The sequence below is a fragment of the Dendrobates tinctorius genome, unplaced genomic scaffold (assembly GCF_039654945.1).
Source record: "Dendrobates tinctorius isolate UK_male_01 unplaced genomic scaffold, ASM3965494v1 ptg000009l, whole genome shotgun sequence".
Taxonomy (NCBI): domain Eukaryota; kingdom Metazoa; phylum Chordata; class Amphibia; order Anura; family Dendrobatidae; genus Dendrobates; species Dendrobates tinctorius.
This window is the reverse complement of record NW_027361677.1, coordinates 20,056,866-20,075,569: the sequence shown is the minus strand read 5'-3', so window position 1 is coordinate 20,075,569 and position 18,704 is coordinate 20,056,866. Positions and strand designations below refer to the sequence as shown.

The following is an 18,704-nucleotide window of genomic DNA, read 5'->3' as shown; positions in this document are numbered from 1 at the left end:
CCTGTATTATACCCCAGTGCTGCACTCACTATTCTGCTGGTGCAGTCACTGTGTACATACATTACTGATCCTGAGTTACATCCTGTATTATACTCCAGAGCTGCACTCACTATTCTGCTGGTGCAGTCACTGTGTACATACATTACATTACTGATCCTGAGTTATCTCTTGTATTATACTCCAGAGCTGCACTCACTATTCTGCTGGTGCAGTCACTGTGTACATACATTACATTACTGATCCTGAGTTACATCCTGTATTATACTCCAGAGCTGCACTCACTATTCTGCTGGTGCAGTCACTGTGTACATACATTACATTACTCATCCTGAGTTACATCCTGTATTATACCCCAGAGCCGCACTCACTATTCTGCTGGTGCAGTCACTGTGTACATACATTACATTACTGATCCTGAGTTACATCCTGTATTATACCCCAGTGCTGAACTCACTATTCTGCTGCTGCAGTCACTGTGTACATACATTACTGATCCTGAGTTACATCCTGTATTATACTCCAGAGCTGCACTCACTATCCTGCTGGTGCAGTCACTGTGTACATACATTACATTACTGATCCTGAGTTACATCCTGTATTATACCCCAGTGCTGCACTCACTATTCTGCTGGTGCAGTCACTGTGTACATACATTACTGATCCTGAGTTACATCCTGTATTATACTCCAGAGCTGCACTCACTATTCTGCTGGTGCAGTCACTGTGTACATACATTACATTACTGATCCTGAGTTATCTCTTGTATTATACTCCAGAGCTGCACTCACTATTCTGCTGGTGCAGTCACTGTGTACATACATTACATTACTGATCCTGAGTTACATCCTGTATTATACTCCAGAGCTGCACTCACTATTCTGCTGGTGCAGTCACTGTGTACATACATTACATTACTGATCCTGAGTTACATCCTGTATTATACTCCAGAGCTGCACTCACTATTCTGCTGGTGCAGTCACTGTGTACATACATTACATTACTGATCCTGAGTTACATCCTGTATTATACTCCAGAGCTGCACTCACTATTCTGCTGGTGCAGTCACTGTGTACATACATTACTGATCCTGAGTTACATCCTGTATTATACCCCAGAGCTGCACTCACTATTCTGCTGGTGCAGTCACTGTGTACATACATTACATTACTGATCCTGAGTTACATCCTGTATTATACCCCAGAGCTGCACTCACTATTCTGCTGGTGCAGTCACTGTGTACATACATTACTGATCCGGAGTTACATCCTGTATTATACCCCAGAGCTGCACTCACTATTCTGCTGGTGCAGTCACTGTGTACATACATTACATGACTGATCCTGAGTTATCTCTTGTATTATACTCCAGAGCTGCACTCACTATTCTGCTGGTGCAGTCACTGTGTACATACATACATTACATTACTGATCCTGAGTTACATCCTGTATTATACCCCAGAGCTGCACTCACTATTCTGCTGGTGCAGTCACTGTGTACATACATTACATTACTGATCCTGAGTTACATCCTGTATTATACCCCAGAGCTGCACTCACTATTCTGCTGGTGCAGTCACTGTGTACATACATTACATTACTGATCCTGAGTTACATCCTGTATTATACCCCAGAGCTGCACTCACTATTCTGCTGGTGCAGTCACTGTGTACATACATGGTAAGAGGTTCTGCAGCAGCTCTGGCTCGCTCTCCGGCCCCCGTTCCTTACCCGCTCTGGGCTCGGTTGAGGGCGGTTTGGGCACTTGGCTCCTTTCTGTCGCCGTAGCCCGGGAAGCCCTCCGGTGACAGGACGTGTTCCGCCCGCGCCTGTCCCGCTTCATTCCGCGGCCTCACCCCCTAGCGGCAGCCCGGGAGCCGCCATCCAGCCGGGGGACTCAGTGCCACCGCTTCCTCCCGCTGGGCACGTCTCCCCCTGCTGGTCACGTGTAGAGACTACATTCGGACCATGTAATAACGGGTTTAGATCTGAAAAAAATCGTTTCAGAAATAAATCCTCCTCTGTCCACATTACGTTACTGTGTAAACCTCCGTATCTGATATCATGACTATCACGATAATTCATATTAATTAGTAATTCCTATTTCCATTCAATAGTAATTGCTATGCGATCCTCCGGCCGCCAGATGGTGCTGTGACCATTTCCTCGTCCCTTTGCTGGTCCGCTAGTAATTCGCTCCGGATTGTGCAGTGACTGTTTACATTCCGGGTGGACCCCTGAGGCTCAGCATAAGAGTTCCGGGTGCCGGCTGTTCCCGTAGTTGGTTCGTCAGTCATGGCTTCCTGTTCGGACGGGGCGCTGAAGCCGCTGCAGAGGGCGATGAAGCTGGCGGACAGGGCGATCCAGCTGGACACCGGGAGCCGGCACCGGGTGAGCACCGGGGGGCGTCCTCTATGGGAGGGGCTGTCAGAGAGACCTGTCCTCCACCATCAGCCCCCACTAAGGCTTAACCCCTTCCTTTCTCATGCTTCGCTGTCGGTTTCCATTTTTTCCTCTGCGTTCCGTCACTGTTGTATTTTTCCGTCTCTCCGGCCGAATTACGCGTTGTGCCGTCACCCTGTCATATAATGGAGCGGAAAAGGCAAAAGGGACGAAAAGGTGAAGAAAAACCAAAAACCCTCCTGTCTCCACCGGTTCCCAGCGTTCGCGGTACGGTCACGATGTTCGTCCGGCGAGATTCCGCAGCGCGAGGGCGGCGACAACAAACTTGGATCGTTTATTAAAAAATATATATTTTAAATATTAATTTTTTTTATTCTATATTCTTTAGAATGAATGGCAAATCTCATTTACATTACTAGTCCTAGAGTTGGGTTTTCTCTTTTATTGCATGCAGATTAGTGGGGTCTGTGATCCTGAGACCCCCGGCCATCACGCAGAGCTTTGTACGGATGTGTCGGCGCCTCTATGGGTCATCATCGGGGGTCCGCCTTCTAATACCGGGGGGCCCCTTACTGATCACATTTCTTATTGGTTGGCGGGATGAATATTTCACCGTGCCCCCCGCTGACCGCTAACACCCAAGAGCTGCAATCACCCGGTGCGGGACAGCGCCAGGATACAGCTCACCCAGGGCGGCTCCACATCTGCCCAGACTTGTATTCCTACCTGCTCTTCTGGTCTGGGCTCCATGTAGAGCGCGGCGGCGGAGATGGCACCAGTGATTAACAGAAGGACTGATGTAATGAGCAGCGGGGCGACCGTCACTACAGAGAAGTGATTCTGTCTGCAGAAGTGGAACATGGTCCTATATTACTTACCGTAAAAGTGTAATACCTCATTCCACCTGCGGTGGCGCTGCAGGAATACAAACACCCATTTTTTTTGGGGGGGCTATTTTCCTCCTCTTCTTCCAAAAGCCATAACTTTTTATTATTTTATCTTTTTGTCCACACGTGAGGACGTGTTTCTATTTCAGGACTAGTTTTAGTTTCAAATTCACTTTTGCCATAAAATGTACAAAAAATTCCCAAGTGCGTTGAAATGGGGGAAAAAAAGAGACAAAAAAAAAAATCACAATTCTGACCTATTGTTTGTTTTTTTTTTTACACAGTTTACTGCAGGGGTTAAATAGTTTGTGGATCAATTTTTTATTATGATTATAATAGTGCTGGGGGCTTAAAAAATAAATAGAACAGTTTAAAAAAAGAAAAAATTATAAATTAAATAAAATATTTTCTTGCTTTTCCCAGGACGCCTATGTGGAATACCTCAGGGGCGTGAGCTTCATTTCCCAAACCCTGGCTGAGGAAGCCAAGCAGAAAGGTAAGCAGCGCTCCATCTAATTAGATTCATTACAACGGCGCCATCGTGTGGTCAGAGCTGAAGGAAAAAGTTGTTGTTTTTATTTTAAAGTAGAAGCGTCAAACTCTGTAACTTCTGTCCCTATCAGTAAATGACGCCCTGAGCCCGGACTCCCTGAAGATGCTGAAGTTAGCGGAACAATGTCTCGAGAGGGCACGGACGACGGCGGATAAGTTGGGTGAGACCACTCTGCTTCCAGCCTCTGTCTATAGGTGTCTGGAAACTAAATGAATGCAATGACCTGAATCTGATTATTTCACTACCCTCCTAAGCTGAGGGTTTGTTACAGTGTATCAGTGCAGGCCCACTCTTTGCGCTGGGATTTCACTAGAATAGATATGTTGCACTGATACACTGTAACAAACCTTAGGCCCGTCATGATTTTTGTTTTAGGTAAATCGGATGTTAATTTACAGTCACCGGAAAATCGTATTTCTGAAGTCCCCATTCCGCCATCTACTATAAAGACTACAAGCACATCGTCCGCTACTTCCGCGACCACCTCAGTGACGTCACCGGTGGCTCCCAGTCCCAGCCATCACTATAGGCACCGACGAGCTTGTTCAGATGAGGCTCAGAAGCTCAGAGCTTTTCCAACACCAGAGGTTTTCCAAATGCTGAGGGCGGCTGAAGTTCAGAGTTCTAAAAAGTGAGTACCCCAAGATCCTCCTGGTCAGGGGAGCAACCCAGTAATGATGTGTCTGTTACCAGGGAGCTCACCCCCCTAGAAGAGGCGTCCATACAGAACCAGAAGCTCCGGGCTGCGTATGAAGTCCGGTTGGCCCGGCTGAACCCCAGGCAGGCGGCGCAGAAGACTTCGTTGGTAAGTGGCCAAATATAAAGCCTGATTCACATGTTGGAGCGGGTGACAGCCCCTACAGGGGGCGCTATTACGGCTGCCATTGTTACGTGAATTAAAGGGACACTTCATATATTATTTGGAAATGTGCTACAAGTTCATGTTTCAGGAACACAAACCATCTGGCAGAAGAGAGATCCATCAGTCACAGCCCAACGGGGGGATATTGAGGAGGTTCACACCAGCCGCACGCCTCTGGGGGAGGGGGGCCCATACACATTAGACCATTGTTCACCAACTCAAGTCCTCAGGAGCCACCAACAGATCATGATGGAATTATCACCCATGCAGTACTAAGGAAATCCTGATCTGTTTGATAGCTCTGAGGACTGGCGTTGGAGATCACTGCTCTAATATTTGCGGGGTCCCCAACTTTACCCCGATATCAGCATTTTCAGCCGGCGACCCCCATACACATTAGACTGCCGGCTAAACCTGTCGATATCGGAGTGTGACTGATTGTCGGGGGAGATGTTGATTGGACATGTCCGATTTCGATCTCCCTGAGTGAAGTCACCGGCAGAGATGTTTGTCGGCAGCTTTCTCCTAGAGATCACAGGAGCGATCCGGTGTATGGGAGAGACAGCCATTAGGGTGAGCGCACACAGTGCGGATTCACCTGCGGATTTGCAGTTAAAACCGCAAGTAAAGTGTCCTGCTGTTTTCCCCTGCGGTTTGACACCTGGACAATGGAACAGGTGTCAAACCGCTGCGGAATCCGCAGAGAGAATTGACATGCTGTGGATTGAAAACCCTAGCAAATCCGCGCAGAAAAATCCACAGCGTGTGCATTGCAGTTTAGAAATCCCATTGGCTAACATGGTACTGTACATTGCTTGCGGATCTGCTGTGCCATCCGCAGGGCCAAATCCGCTGCAGATCCGCAGTGTGTGCACATACCCTTAAGCATCGATCAGGTGACGGCCGTCTGATCGGTCTCGGGGCTTCCAGCCTCCACCGACAGGTTAATGGGCCAGTGGAGATAATTAGAAGTTTCACAGGTGGGAGCTCCCATCCCCCATCGTCAGCAGTCAGACCCTCAGCAGGAGGGCACAGTGTAGTTTGCAATGAATGATTCCTGAGCATCCAGCTTTCTAGGACGAGTATCTGCAAAAGAAGGCGATGGGGCAGGCAGGGGGGAGCCCGAGGAAAGGTGTGTGCCCGATCCCCGAGCGTACGCGTCTGTGCCCTGTATGGATATGGTGGCCGCCCGTCAGTCACTACGCCTTCCCTCCCCGTCTGCTCACTTCACTTTCCCTATCGTTTATCTTTTGGTTTTCAGTTTCCAAACCACATTTAAGCTGCATCTAATTTGGAACAGCCTAAATAAAGCGGCCGTCCATGGGACATAGTGTCTGGATGAGTCCGACAGAACGGGGGTCACTGCGACCACCACTGTGGGGGGCTCGGAATATGGAGCCAGCTGTAAGGAGATGCGCATTATGCATTACACAAGTTTTTCTAGTGGTAACCTTACACTTTTTTTTTTTTTTTCAGCTTCTTGTTTGCGCAGTGACGCAGGATATTTCGGGTTTAAATCTGACTTTATTTCCCTTGCCTTATAGTGTTTTTTTTTGTTTTTTTTTACACTAACTATAAATGTATGGATATTGCTGCATAGCATGGTGCGGAATGTTCATTCCATCCTCTCTTCTTTGAAGAATATAAATTTCTGATTTTGCCATGAAGCAGGTCTTCTGACCCAAATTTTGGCAGACAGGTAAGGAGATCCCCAGCTGCCGCTCCCCTGTACCCCGATTACGGACTGCAAATCACTTTTGTGTTTTCTATGAGAAAGCTATCGGCCGTCCGAAATTGAACTTGCCCAAACTACATCTCCCCTGAGGTTTGCCCGTCTGGGGTCCGCCAGCCATGGATTACTGACGTGGCCATGATGCTCCTGTCAAGATATAGCAAGATAGGGTTTTCAGATATTCTTTTCCTGGTAAAGCTGGGTGACCAGCTATATGGTCGGCCAGATCCGACACCACCCAACTTTACCAGACCCCTGTATAGTAAGTCATCCTTGTAATATACTTACCATCCAGGACTCTGAGAAAGCTGGGCATGTTACCCTGAAAACTGGTGTGGTCACCATACAGCTTCATTACCAATATAATCAGTCTCCAGCCAAACACAAAGGTCAGGATGTCTCCGATGTGTGGTGTTTTTTTTTTTTTTTTTTTTTGTTTTTTCCTCTGTATTCAAAAATTGAGTTCTTCAAATGGAAACTGCTTCAAGAAATGCCCCTTTTCTTGGGGGGAGGTTTAGATTCTGATTGTGTCTTGTTTGGAACCAGTTCCTTTAAAAGAAGTTATCTGCACATCTCCCGCCTCCTCCACACTGAAGATTGAGGATTCTAATGCAAATCCAGCCTTGCACAATCCTCACACTCTGGGTTTGTTTGTCAACAGTCTGTGCTCCACATAGAGATGAGGACATTATCCTCCACAGACGCCCATTGTCCTCTCTGGGGCCTCATGTATAGAGATGCTAATGGCAGGTGACACCTGACATAGACCTCCTGTCTCCAGACCCCTCCATGCATGGGACACTGGAATCTAATATCTCCATGTCATAATTCCATGTTCCTCCTATTCATGATCGAGAACCTTCATCACTTCTCTGGTTTAAAGATTTGAGATTTTTGGTATGCTCGGAAACATGGCGGTCAACACCCTACCTCCAGGAGGTTCCTACTGGAAACTGTGCCATAAATTAGAGTAATGTCCTGGGAGCAAACTTCCCTTGCATGTAATTAGCCGTCCTCCTCTCACCTGACTAGGAGGGTGGAGGGGTCTTGTTTGGGACCCTTTAAAATCTCACAAAGAGAAACAAATGGTCAGACCCAGGACATACAACCAGGATCACAGATCTGCCGGACTTTCTGCTCCTCCGCAGGATTCCTCTCCAATCTCTGCAGTAAGAAGCTTTATTCTAGATTTCTCCCTTTTTTTTTCCATTATAAATCCATAATATTTAATGCCTTATATTTATGATTTAGCCTTTTCTCCAGCCGAATTTGCGGTGTTAAGCGAAGGCCGATCGGTAGATATTTACCGATCTGACGGTCGCTTATTAGCCCAGCCATTGTTCTCGGCAGCACGAGTCTAGCTTGCGTAGATCGATGTGCTGCCGAGAACTATTTTGTGTACAGCCCAAAAGATCATTTCACGCAAGGAATGAGTAGTTTTTCTTTTTTCTCATTTGCACCAGTCTAGCAAAACTACCCTTCTGGGAACACTCGTACATGATAATCGCACTCTGTAAATGCAGCTTTTGGACTGGTCATTAATATCAGATTGATGGTGGTCTTACCGATCCAAATACACCGGCTCCATGTCATGTGTAGCAGCCGCTCCTGGGTCCTGCAGAACTCGGGAGGGAGCGGCCGCTACTGCCATTGTGCAGCTGCTTGTTTACATCGGGGTGGTAGCAGCTGATGGGTGGGGGTGGTAGACCACCACTAACATGGATCACCTACCCTACAGATGGGTCATCCATATACTACGGCCGGACTACCCATTTCCCCTGTGGCCAATTTTTCCACTTTATAACTTTTTTTTCTTTTCTATCCTGTTCACATACGTGGTCATTTTTTTTTTATTTTTTTTTTGTAGGACCCCATTAATTTGCCATAAAAGGGAGGGAAAATAGTCCGTCTGCAGTACCCGGCCGTGGCTGCACCGGGCGTGGAGCTGTAATGCACCGCTCCGTATACAGTACCACTGCTGGAGGTCAGGACGGCAGATTGTGGGGGCTGCCGGGCGTCGGACCCCCACCAATCTTATATTGATGACCTTCATTATGGGTCGGTCATCAATATAAAAGTCCTGGGAAACAACTCTGTTTCTTTCTTCCAGACACTGTCACTGCAGAGACAGATGATGGAGAACCTGGTAATAGCCAAGGCCCGAGAAGACACTGTATCCTTCATGTGCCGATGTTCTGGGTGCAGGGAGGGTTTTATTTTGTAATTTTTTTGCTGTCTTTATATTTCCTAATTGAATCATTGACTTTTTTTCTTAAACTAAAAGGCCTAAGAAACGCTAAAGGAATCCTTAACGATCGTCCTCAGCTGCAGAGGAAAGCGGAGGAGCGCAGGCAGCGGCTGCAGCAGGAGTCCGGCAGGTAGATCCCTGAGGCCCCGCCATGGGGGGGGTGGTTTCCTTTTTCCTCAGCTGCTTCTGTTTTGACTGCAGACTGTTCAAAAAAGAAAAGCGGATGAGCCCGGAGGAGGAAGAGCAGAAGGAGCTGTACACCGCCGTGCTGGAGTACGAGCAGGACTACGTGAGTTGTGTCTCTCAATGGTTTCTGTGTCCTTTATACACCGAGAATAAAAAGTCGTGGATTCTGGAAATCACAGGATGGAAAGACGCGGTACTGATCTGTAAGTGATGGGAAACGAGGAAACATTTGCTGGTGTGTACGACACTTACACACCCCAAATACTGCAGCCCCTGTACATCGGAGCCTACGGTCACTGTCTGACCGCATCTGCGCGGTGGCGGGAGCCGATGTGCAGGGCGAGGTGATCGCAGCCTGACGTCACTAGTACAATACAAGGCTGCAGATGGCCGTCATGTCCAGAGCTGTGTATGTAATGCCCATCATGGTGACCGCGGGGACCACTGTACTATATGGGGAATCTAGGGGGCTCAATAAGACAAAAATTACTTTGTAAGGGCAGCAAAGTTACAAGATATGCTTTTGTGAACCCGATATTTTTTTTGTGGGAGGGGCTGGGGGGCAATTAATGTGACCCTGCTCCCTCCATTTCTGTGGGGGCAATGGTGTACCGAGTGACACCCCTGCACCATCCACTTCTAAGGGAGTGGTGGTGTGACCTTGCTCCGTCCACTTCTATGGGAGTAGTAATGCAGTGGATGGAGCGGGGGTCACACATTACACCACTGCTCCCATGGAAGTGGACGGAGCGGGGGTCACACGTTACACCGCCGCTCCCATGGAAGTGGACGGAGCAGGGGTCACACATTACACCGCCGTTCCCATGGAAGTGGACGGAGCGGGGGTCACACATTACACCGCCGTTACCATGGAAGTGGACGGAGCGGGGGTCACACATTACACCGCCGTTCCCATGGAAGGGGGGGGGTCACACATTACACCGCCGTTCCCATGGAAGGGGGGGGGTCACACATTACACCGCCGTTCCCATGGAAGTGGACGGAGTGGGGGGGTCACACATTACACCGCCGTTCCCATGGAAGTGGACGGAGTGGGGGGGGTCACACATTACACCGCCGTTCCCATGGAAGTGGACGGAGTGGGGGGGGTCACACATTACACCGCCGTTCCCATGGAAGTGGACGGAGCCGGGGGGGGTGTGTCACACATTACACTGCCGATCCCATGGAAGTGGACGGAGCGGGGGTCACACATTACGCCGCCGTTCCCATGGAAGTGGACGGAGCGGGGTCACACGTTACACCACCGCTCCCATGGAAGTGGACCACACGTTACACCGCCGCTTCCATGGAAGTGGACGGAAGGGGGTCACACGTTACACCGCCGCTCCCATGGAAGTGGACCACACGTTACACCGCCGCTCCCATGGAAGTGGACGGATTGGGGTCACACGTTACACCGCCGCTCCCATGGAAGTGGGTCACACGTTACACCGCCGCTCCCATGGAAGTGGACCACACGTTACACCGCCGCTCCCATGGAAGTGGACGGAAGGGGGTCACACGTTACACCGCCGCTCCCATGGAAGTGGACCACACGTTACACCGCCGCTCCCATGGAAGTGGACGGAAGGGGGGGGTCACACGTTACACCGCCACTCCCATGGAAGTGGACGGAAGGGGGGGGGTCACACGTTACACCGCCGCTCCCATGGAAGTAGATGGAGTGCAGTTGTAATATACACTAGGTTTTCATGGCAAATTTCAGCAGCTGCTCCCCAGAGTGTTTTATTAGTGGAAAATATCAAACCTCTTAATTAGTTTACATATTTTACTTCATTAAAAATATATATATTTTTTTTTTTTTTGCAATTGTTGAGGAGAAATTATTTTTGTTTAAGAGGGAATGTCACAGTGGTCCTACCCCTGGGATTATTGTGTGTGTGTGTGTGTGTATAATGTACAGTATTTGGACCCCTCTAGTCTTAATTCCAGGTCCCTAACATCTCAGTGGGGCAGCCATTTTACAACATAACAGGCCGCATGTTGCTAATGTTCCTGTGTGCCCTGAATGTGCTCCCACGGCTGCAGTGGCTCCTGACTTATCTCCCATTGAGCACATCGGGGACGTCATTGGTCGGTGATTACACAGGAGCTGCCAGCAGCGGATCTTGATGATTCCTCAGACAACCGTTAATAACCCCAGTGATGGAAGCTGTAAGTGCCTGGATTTCTGCACGTGGTTCACACGCCATACTGAATAAATCTAGATGTTTTGAACATTTGTTACCGTTTTTTTTTTCCCCTTCTTTCACGATCAGTAATGCGTCTACCCATCCTGAGGCTTCCATCATTCCACAACATTTCCTCCTTGGTGTTAGAAGAACATACTTGAGCTCTGTAGAATGAGCCGCGTCCACACCGGTGGCTCCGGGCAATGGGATGTGATGAGAGCGAGTTGCTATACGAAGCTCGATACGTTTCCTCTTTATGATCCTAAATGTTGTTGTTCATTAGAGATGGCCGGCCGGCTATAAGGAGAAGATTAAGAACAATCCGGGTGACGTAGAGGCGGTTTCCAGCTATCTCTGCCAAATCCTCAGGTAATACACACAGTATTGGAGACGGGGGGGATTGGGAAGGGTCCGAACTCCTAGGCTGGGGCTGCAAGGCGACTTCTCGGACAACTTGTCTGCGACTTGCAAAGTTGTAGTCTACTGGAAAGCCAATAAGTGACACCCCCTCCTCCCTATTGTACCCTGTCTAATTGCGTTTTGTTCCCATTGATCCCAGCTCATCGGATCATCCTCTCGCCAAACTAGTGATCCATCTCCAGTGCCAGATCTACAGCCGCCTGTATCCCGTCATCAGTAAGGACCCCTCTAAGGCAACCTCGGCCACCAAACTCTTCCGTCGTTCCCTCCAGGCCGATAACGGGGCTGGATCGTCTGTCTGCCTGCCGCAGCTAAAATCCTCAAAAAGCTTCCAGTTTCTCCCTGATCCTCGCCGGCCCTCCATTCAGCACAGCCGCTCCATAGGAGATGGGCTGGAAAGCTGGGAAAACAGCATTGAGCTTAGTACAGGACCGTGCCGGAAAGACCTAGAGACCTCTTTTGAGGACTTGGAAAATCTGCTGTCCCCTACGTCGCTGACCGTGCCAGCCGCGCTGCAAAGACTGACCCCGTCCCAGCACCTAAACGTCGTGGTTACGGAGATCCACAATGCCAGAGGTGAGTGACGAAGGGTTAATCTGATGTGACCCTGGAAACAGAAATCGCTATACGTGCCCTTATGGCAACAGAAGTTATGCCCACCCATATGACAGTATTATTTCGGCTTTCTATGATGACCATACGCTTTTTGTTTTTTTTTTTGGTTTTTTTTTGGGGGGGGAGGGGGATTATGACCAAGGCAAAAGAAACTTCTCCAAACAGTCTTTACAATTTGGGTTATACCATATTTATACACAAGGGGGCAGCACAGGATGTCGTAGCCCCTTGGGCCCGTCCCTATAGGCTGAAAGTGATAAAATATAAAAGTAGTCCCCCAAAATGTGTCCGTATGGGGGGGGCACGTTCAGATCATACCTAGTGGTCTAATGATGAGCAGTTATATGATGATGTGTCAGTAAGGGAAGTGATAGGATTAGTTTTATATCAAAATGTTTACTGCATTAATTTGTGATTTTACCCCCCCCTCCCCATTCTCCAGACCGATTGCTTTCTTGCGCCATGTTCTCGCTGGATTTCCCTTTGAGCCCACAAGTGAAGGACGTCTGCCTGGACTGCTTGGAGGACAGCTTCTTTCCCCCACTATGGCCGCCGCTTCTCGCTCTATACAGGTAATTATATCGGTCGCTCTATTTAATATAGATGCATAAGGGTCATCTCACTAGAGACCACCGGCCGTTCTTGTCCTTACCGTAGATGGACGGCCCAAGGTGGGAACGCCATGACCGATTTAAATATATCTTCTTGCCCCTCAGACAGGTGATGTTTGCCCAGGAGGAATCTCTTCTCCAGGTTATGGATATGTACAGCACAGCAATGCCATATGTGCTGGGGGTTCCGAAAAAGCTGTACCCAGACGATATAAAGGAACCGTATAAACCTGCTGTGGAAGATCTGCAAAACCTGCCGCACCAACGCAGTCCGCAAAGAAAACTGGAGGGCATTGGTAAGAACCGTTATTACCCCTTTCACAAGGCGACCAGTGACCGGAGTATAACACGAGGCGTAAAGAGGCTCACACCCCAGATATTGTTGTTTAAAGGGGTCATCTCGTAAGGAGAATACCAGTCCATGTGCCCTTGTAGTGTATATAGATACCATGGAGGGGGTCTTGCTATGAACCATAAAGGAGGAACCCCGTAGGCAGGAGATGTCAGCTCATTCCATAATCTGACATATAGTGGTGGGTATTCTTTGCAGGACCCTAGCGGTAAATCCATGGCATCCGGTCCAGTGTTTTGCAAACGTCATATGCCTGCATCCTCGGCACCTTTTGGTGTTTTTCAAAACCCACATCATGACATGGTGGTACAACGCTTCTTGGTGACTAGGCCTTGCGTCACATGTCGCTTGCAGGACCCTTCTCCAGATGCCACGGAGTAACGCCAGGGTCTAGGAAGTTTGCAGAACTCTGGTCCGCATGCCACAGAGTTACCGCCAGGGTCTAGGAAGTTTGCAGAACCCGGGACCGGATGCCACGGAGTTACCGCCAGGGTCTAGGAAGTTTGCAGAACCCGGGTCCGGATGCCACGGAGTTACCGCCAGGGTCTAGAAAGTTTGCAGAACCCGGGTCCGGATGCCACGGAGTTACCGCCAGGGTCTAGAAAGTTTGCAGAACCCGGGTCCGGATGCCACGGAGTTACCGCCAGGGTCTAGGAAGTTTGCAGAACCCGGGTCCGGATGCCATAATTACTTATAAGTTCAAGGAAGTTTGAAAAACTGGTGCAGCTGCAAAAGTGTAACCCACGCCTACAAGGGTCCTGGGAATCTGTTTGATCAGCTCTTTCTATGGCTGCTTGATGGCAATGGTGCAACATAATTCCACCATCTTACGTAAAGGAGTAATATACTCAACCTTAAAGGGATTGACTTGAGTGCAGCTCTGCACAGTAACATATAATGCCCACTGAGACACTGAATGCACCTGTAAGACCCCTCTAATTGTTACATAATTTGTTCTTTCTTATGTTTTCAGTGAGGACTCTGCGTGTCATTTGTGAGTGCACAGAAGAATATTGCCACTCTCCCGGGAGTGCCGCCATGTGAGTGCCTTTATATTTTGGGTTGAGGGTGAGCGCCGTCTGACATTTTCCATGTCTCCGTCCATCTGTACACTGCACGTGTCTCTCTCTCCTCTGCTCCTCGTGTGCACAGGTTGCTGAGTACATGATGTTTATTGGGTACAGATAGGAGGCCCCTCTAGGGTCTTCACTGATGGATGAGATGTGACAGTCGCAGGCAGAACATGGCCTGTCCTGCAGAGCACAGGGGGCTGTGGCGCTCTGCAGAGCAGCAGCTTCCAAGCAGAGCGCCTGTCTGCTCAAATTAGCAGAGTGCCACAGAAGATGAGAAGGTTGGGTGGGGGGCCGGCAGTGTCATGATGGGAAAAAGTCATGGAAGGGACCAGACGGCAACATAGTAGAGGGAAGAGAACATGGAGATGATTTACTAAAGGAGTCACAATGGAATACCGGACCGGGAATCTGCGATGAGAAGGGTCATTGGGGAGCAAAGATCTTCAACATGGCGAAGAATCGAAAGCAAAACGTGAATATGGGAGATGATGTCCCCTCTGTGGGGAAGGGGTTAAGCAGGGGGAAGACGGTGCAACGGGGGGCATATTTCGGGGGCAGCTGTCAGGACTTAATGAGCACAGACTTGCCAATTTCCCAGTCAGAGCAGCTTTGGACGTGACCCCAGACAGTGGGGGACGGCTGTGGGGTGATGACCCTAGGCAGACCCCCAGCGATCGGCTCCAGTGCTGCCATGCAATCTATAGGTACAGACGTTGGCTCTCGCTCACTATAGGGGGCGCTATGTCCTGTACTGTCCCATATGTAGTAACGTCTCCATTTTTTTCTCTTCTCTTTCTAGTGGCGCAGACGACCTCCTGCCCATTGTGGCATTTGTAGTGCTGAAGAGCGGCATGTCGCATTTGGTGTCTGAGTGCGCGGCGCTGGAGGAGTTTATACATGAGGGGTAAGTACCCACCATTACGCTCTGCATGTCTCAGCAGTGACAGTTTGTGTAATTCTTAGTGAGCGCCACTAGCGCTCAATAACAGCAGGGGGGCGCCCCGTCCCTGGCCTTGTCGCTGACTCTTAGTCGGCCTGGTGACATGTCTGCTGCTGTGACAGCTTTATCGTCTCCCTGAGCCAGTTCTGCAGACTTGCGTCTCTGTCTATTCCTCCCGGTCACTCTTCTCTCAGCCAGTCTGGGTGTCTCCTCTCCTCTCGTCTTCCTTGCAGCTCATTTCCACACTTACAGCCTCTTCCTAATCTATGCACATTATTTACATGCAGCCATTATTTTGAAACACGGGAGCTTTCTCTCAAACAGCACCACCCCTGACCGTAGGTTGTCTCTGGAATTGCACTTCCGGTCCCCATTGATTGTCAATCGGGGGTCAGCGTAAAGTGATGCCTGTGGCTGTTTTATCCAGGCTTCAGGGGTTTTGATGATGGATTCCAATCGATATTCATAATATTGTTTTCTTCTTCTCCCTAGGGATCTGATTGGAGAGGTGGGCTACTGTTTGACCTCGCTGCAGAGCGCCCTGGCCTATTTGGAGACCCTCCCTGTGCCTCCACTGATCCAGCTTGACTGAGGAGGAGCGGCGACTTGGAGAAACTACTTGTGAGCAGCTGCATCCGCACATTATTCTGCACCTTACCTGCGTACATGAAGAAATCCTCAACCACTGGCCATTCGCCCATGAATGTGAACCCGAAAAATAATGTTAATCTTCTACACCGTGCAGGGGAAGCGTTTTCTACTGTATATGTTAAACCCAATATGGCCACTGTTACAACCCCTGTATGGCTCGTCACCCAACTTTTCTAGAGTCCTGAGTGAGCCCCCCCCCCACCATGTTACAGGAGATCATCCTGGCTTCACAGAAACCTACAAAAAGTGAGCTGTTTATGGGGAACGCTCCGTACATGGGTCACCCAGCTTTTCCAGGAAGAGAGTTTCTACATAACAGGGTCCCATCTCAAAGTGATGACATAAGTCGGGATCCTTCCTTTAATTCTGAAACTAATGGGTTTCAGTGCTGTGACCCCCTTTACAGTTCTGCATTACGGGCCACCCACTGCTATTCTCTGCATGGTAGGGGGAAAAAGCCCCCATCTTTATTTTGGATTGATAAGGGTCCCTGAATCCTAAAATGACCTATCGAATCCCTTGCTGAGGTGGTAGCCCACCTGTATGGACTTACAGATTGTAGAGGTGAAGCCGGCAGGGCACGAGTTGTGGCACAATCTGTTAAGCCGATGATCTTTGCACTAAACTATTTATCATTGTAGACAGCTTTCAAAACTACCAGTGCTGTTTTTCTGGGACTTGTAGTCCTGCGAAAGCTGGAGCACTGGAAGTTGGTCTGCAATTAAACCAACTCCCAAAATGCTAGAGCTCTGACTTATGTCAGTACTACAACTCCCACCGTGACGGCCAAAGTCTATAGCGTCCAATTTTGGCAAACCGATGCTCCAGAGCAGCGATCTACTACCTGTGGCAAAAGACGACCTGACGGCAGCAGCTGGGAGTTGTAGTGTTGCCGCTGGACTGGAGATTGCGGCTCTATGTCCATAGGGAAAGATGAATTTCTGCTTTTACTCTTCTGATTGAAATAAAATTATTTTTAATAAAGCTTTCATTTTTTTTTCCTGCCTGAAAGAGTTGGGTTTTATCGAGCATTTCGAAAACAAAAGACAATAAGAAATAATTGGGATCTTTCTGTCCTGGCAGGAGATTCTCAGGCCGGGGCCAAGTATTCGACATGGAACATAATTGCTGTCTTATAGCGGATTTATTTATAGTTTTCCCCATGGGAGGCGGCTGTCGGCGTCTTCATTATTTTATTTTGACAAATTCCATAATAGAAATATAGAAGACTCGAAACTGTAAACACGACTTTGTCGCGATGTTCCCTACAGTGCACGGTTGCGGCACACACCCTTCTGTTGCACGTGTTGCCTTGCAAAAAGGTAAAACTTTCAAGTCCGTATCCAAATTTTTTTTTTTTTTTTTTTTGGAGGGGGGGGGGGGGTGAGAACAAGTCTGTGGTGCAAAAATAAGCAGTGTGTGAATGGGAGTCATCCAGATCTGTAACTGAGCGATAGCCAGAGCCTACTGCACCCCGAACGAGGAGGAATATGAGGGGTCATTTCTTATAAATTCAATTGTAATCTGCGCGAAATTCTGATTGTGCTGCAGGCTAAAACAGAAAGTGTTTAGATTCTCTTTAAACCCTACGCCAATTCTGTTTGCTATGTAATCTGATATAGGGGCAGAGACCCTGATTCCAGATAGGTATCACTTAGTTACTGTGTGCAGCAGTTGTCATACAATCCAGTTTACGCTGCTGCAGATCTAGCAGGGCTCAAATGCTGAGCTGTGTATAACCCCACCCACACCACTGATTGTTAGTGTACACAGAAAGCAGCCAATCAGTGGTGTGGGTGGACCAGGAGACACCAGACTACTAGTCCTGCAGTGATAATCTCCTGCTGATAACACTAATTGTATTGAAACTGCGAAACAATCTAGTAAAAAAAACACTGGAATCAGTGATTCCTCTACATTGTGCTGCTCTCAGATTACATGACCAAAGCCTGCTGACCGATTCCCTTTAAAAAACAAAACTGTACACATCCTCTGTAAGCGAGAAAGAAGGCTTAAAATGTAACTGTAAGTAAAGCATTGCTGATCAATGGGGGTCCAGATCTGGAGAACCCAACAACTAGTCAAAACACTTCTTTGAAATCAGCAGCTCCTGCATGAGCATTTCTCTCTACAGTCTCTTACAAACTTGGGTTAATCTTTACTATTAGGCTCGTGAAGCTCATGCAGGAGCTATAGCTTTGAGAGATCGGTGGGTTCCTGGACCCCGGACCCCCCATCGATAAGCAACATTATGAAAACACTCTCATGCAATGACCGTTACACTTTAAAGGAGATGTACTAAAATTACAAGGTAATACCTATCCATACAATAGGTGCCAACTTTCCAATCGCTGGAACATGGGGTGTCTACCGTGCCCACTACTGCTCCATCTATATGGGACAAATATGGCTGTAGTTGTGGCCCCGTAAGGTACCGGATGATCCTCAAGTCACAAAAGCTTATAAAATCAGAGTAGATGTGTGCGTTATACAGATGGCTGACAACACTTGTTCTACAGGCCGACATCGGCAAGAAGTTTACATTGTCTGCCCATATTTCAGTTCCCTAAGAATAGTTGGGAAACTGGAGTCCTGCAGATTTATGCATGTGGGGGCATGCAGATCATTTTGCAACCTACCTAAAGAAATAAAACCAGGGAAAGGGATTTGGGAAGAAAGCGCGAAAGATCTGAGAAGTTTGCAATGGGTAAGATGCCATGTGTGCACATAGGAGAGGTGGCATGCACATGGAGACTGGCACATAAAAAAAAATGGCTTGCCGGCCAGCTGTACCAGCTCAGCTTATGGATAAGCTTTTTTATCTGTGACCTCATTTTTCTGCGATTTACAGATATTCCCCCATCTCCTTCCTCTCAGCCGTCACACAGCTAAGGATCCTTGGCTCACTGCAGCCAACATGGACAGTAAGACCCGCAGATGAGCAGATTAATCGCTCCGGATCACAGACACGAACATGCAA

General features: G+C 48.5%; 2 protein-coding genes across 4 annotated transcripts in view; one reads left to right on the top strand and one right to left on the bottom strand.

The window, feature by feature from the left end:
- Nucleotides 1-1,951, bottom strand: part of ZNF276 (zinc finger protein 276) — a 55,114-nt gene extending 53,163 nt beyond the window's left edge. The window contains exon 1 of one of the 2 annotated variants that reach the window (XM_073583849.1): nt 1,674-1,951. In XM_073583849.1, the coding sequence (XP_073439950.1) occupies nt 1,674-1,839 (166 nt within the window). In that variant the 5' untranslated portion in view covers nt 1,840-1,951. The remainder of the gene's footprint in view (nt 1-1,673) is intronic. The other variant, XM_073583856.1, reaches the window with a different exon arrangement.
- Nucleotides 1,952-2,232: 281 nt separating this feature from the next.
- VPS9D1 (VPS9 domain containing 1) lies at nt 2,233-16,708 on the top strand. 2 transcript variants are annotated; one of them, XM_073583827.1, is made up of 15 exons: nt 2,233-2,387; nt 3,710-3,782; nt 3,910-3,999; nt 4,215-4,470; nt 4,533-4,644; nt 8,544-8,606; nt 8,759-8,811; nt 8,883-8,970; nt 11,346-11,431; nt 11,622-12,058; nt 12,540-12,669; nt 12,814-13,004; nt 14,034-14,100; nt 14,933-15,037; nt 15,566-16,708. In XM_073583827.1, the coding sequence occupies exons 1-15, from the start codon at nt 2,292-2,294 to the stop codon at nt 15,663-15,665; spliced, it is 1,947 nt and encodes a 648-aa protein (XP_073439928.1). In that variant the 5' UTR covers nt 2,233-2,291; the 3' UTR covers nt 15,666-16,708. The 2 variants fall into 2 exon arrangements, with proteins under 2 accessions (XP_073439928.1, XP_073439937.1); XM_073583836.1 differs by lacking the exons at nt 8,759-8,811; nt 8,883-8,970.
- Nucleotides 16,709-18,704: the final 1,996 nt, after the last annotated feature.

Excerpts from the sequence above, each read along its gene's own strand:
- VPS9D1 (XM_073583827.1), top strand. The coding sequence starts at position 2,292 with ATGGCTTCCTGTTCGGACGGGGCGCTGAAGCCGCTGCAGAGGGCGATG. Across the intron at positions 8,607-8,758 it reads CCAAGGCCCGAGAAGACACT|CTGCAGAGGAAAGCGGAGGA; the intron begins GTATCCTTCATG and ends GATCGTCCTCAG. Across the intron at positions 8,971-11,345 it reads TGGAGTACGAGCAGGACTAC|AGATGGCCGGCCGGCTATAA; the intron begins GTGAGTTGTGTC and ends GTTGTTCATTAG.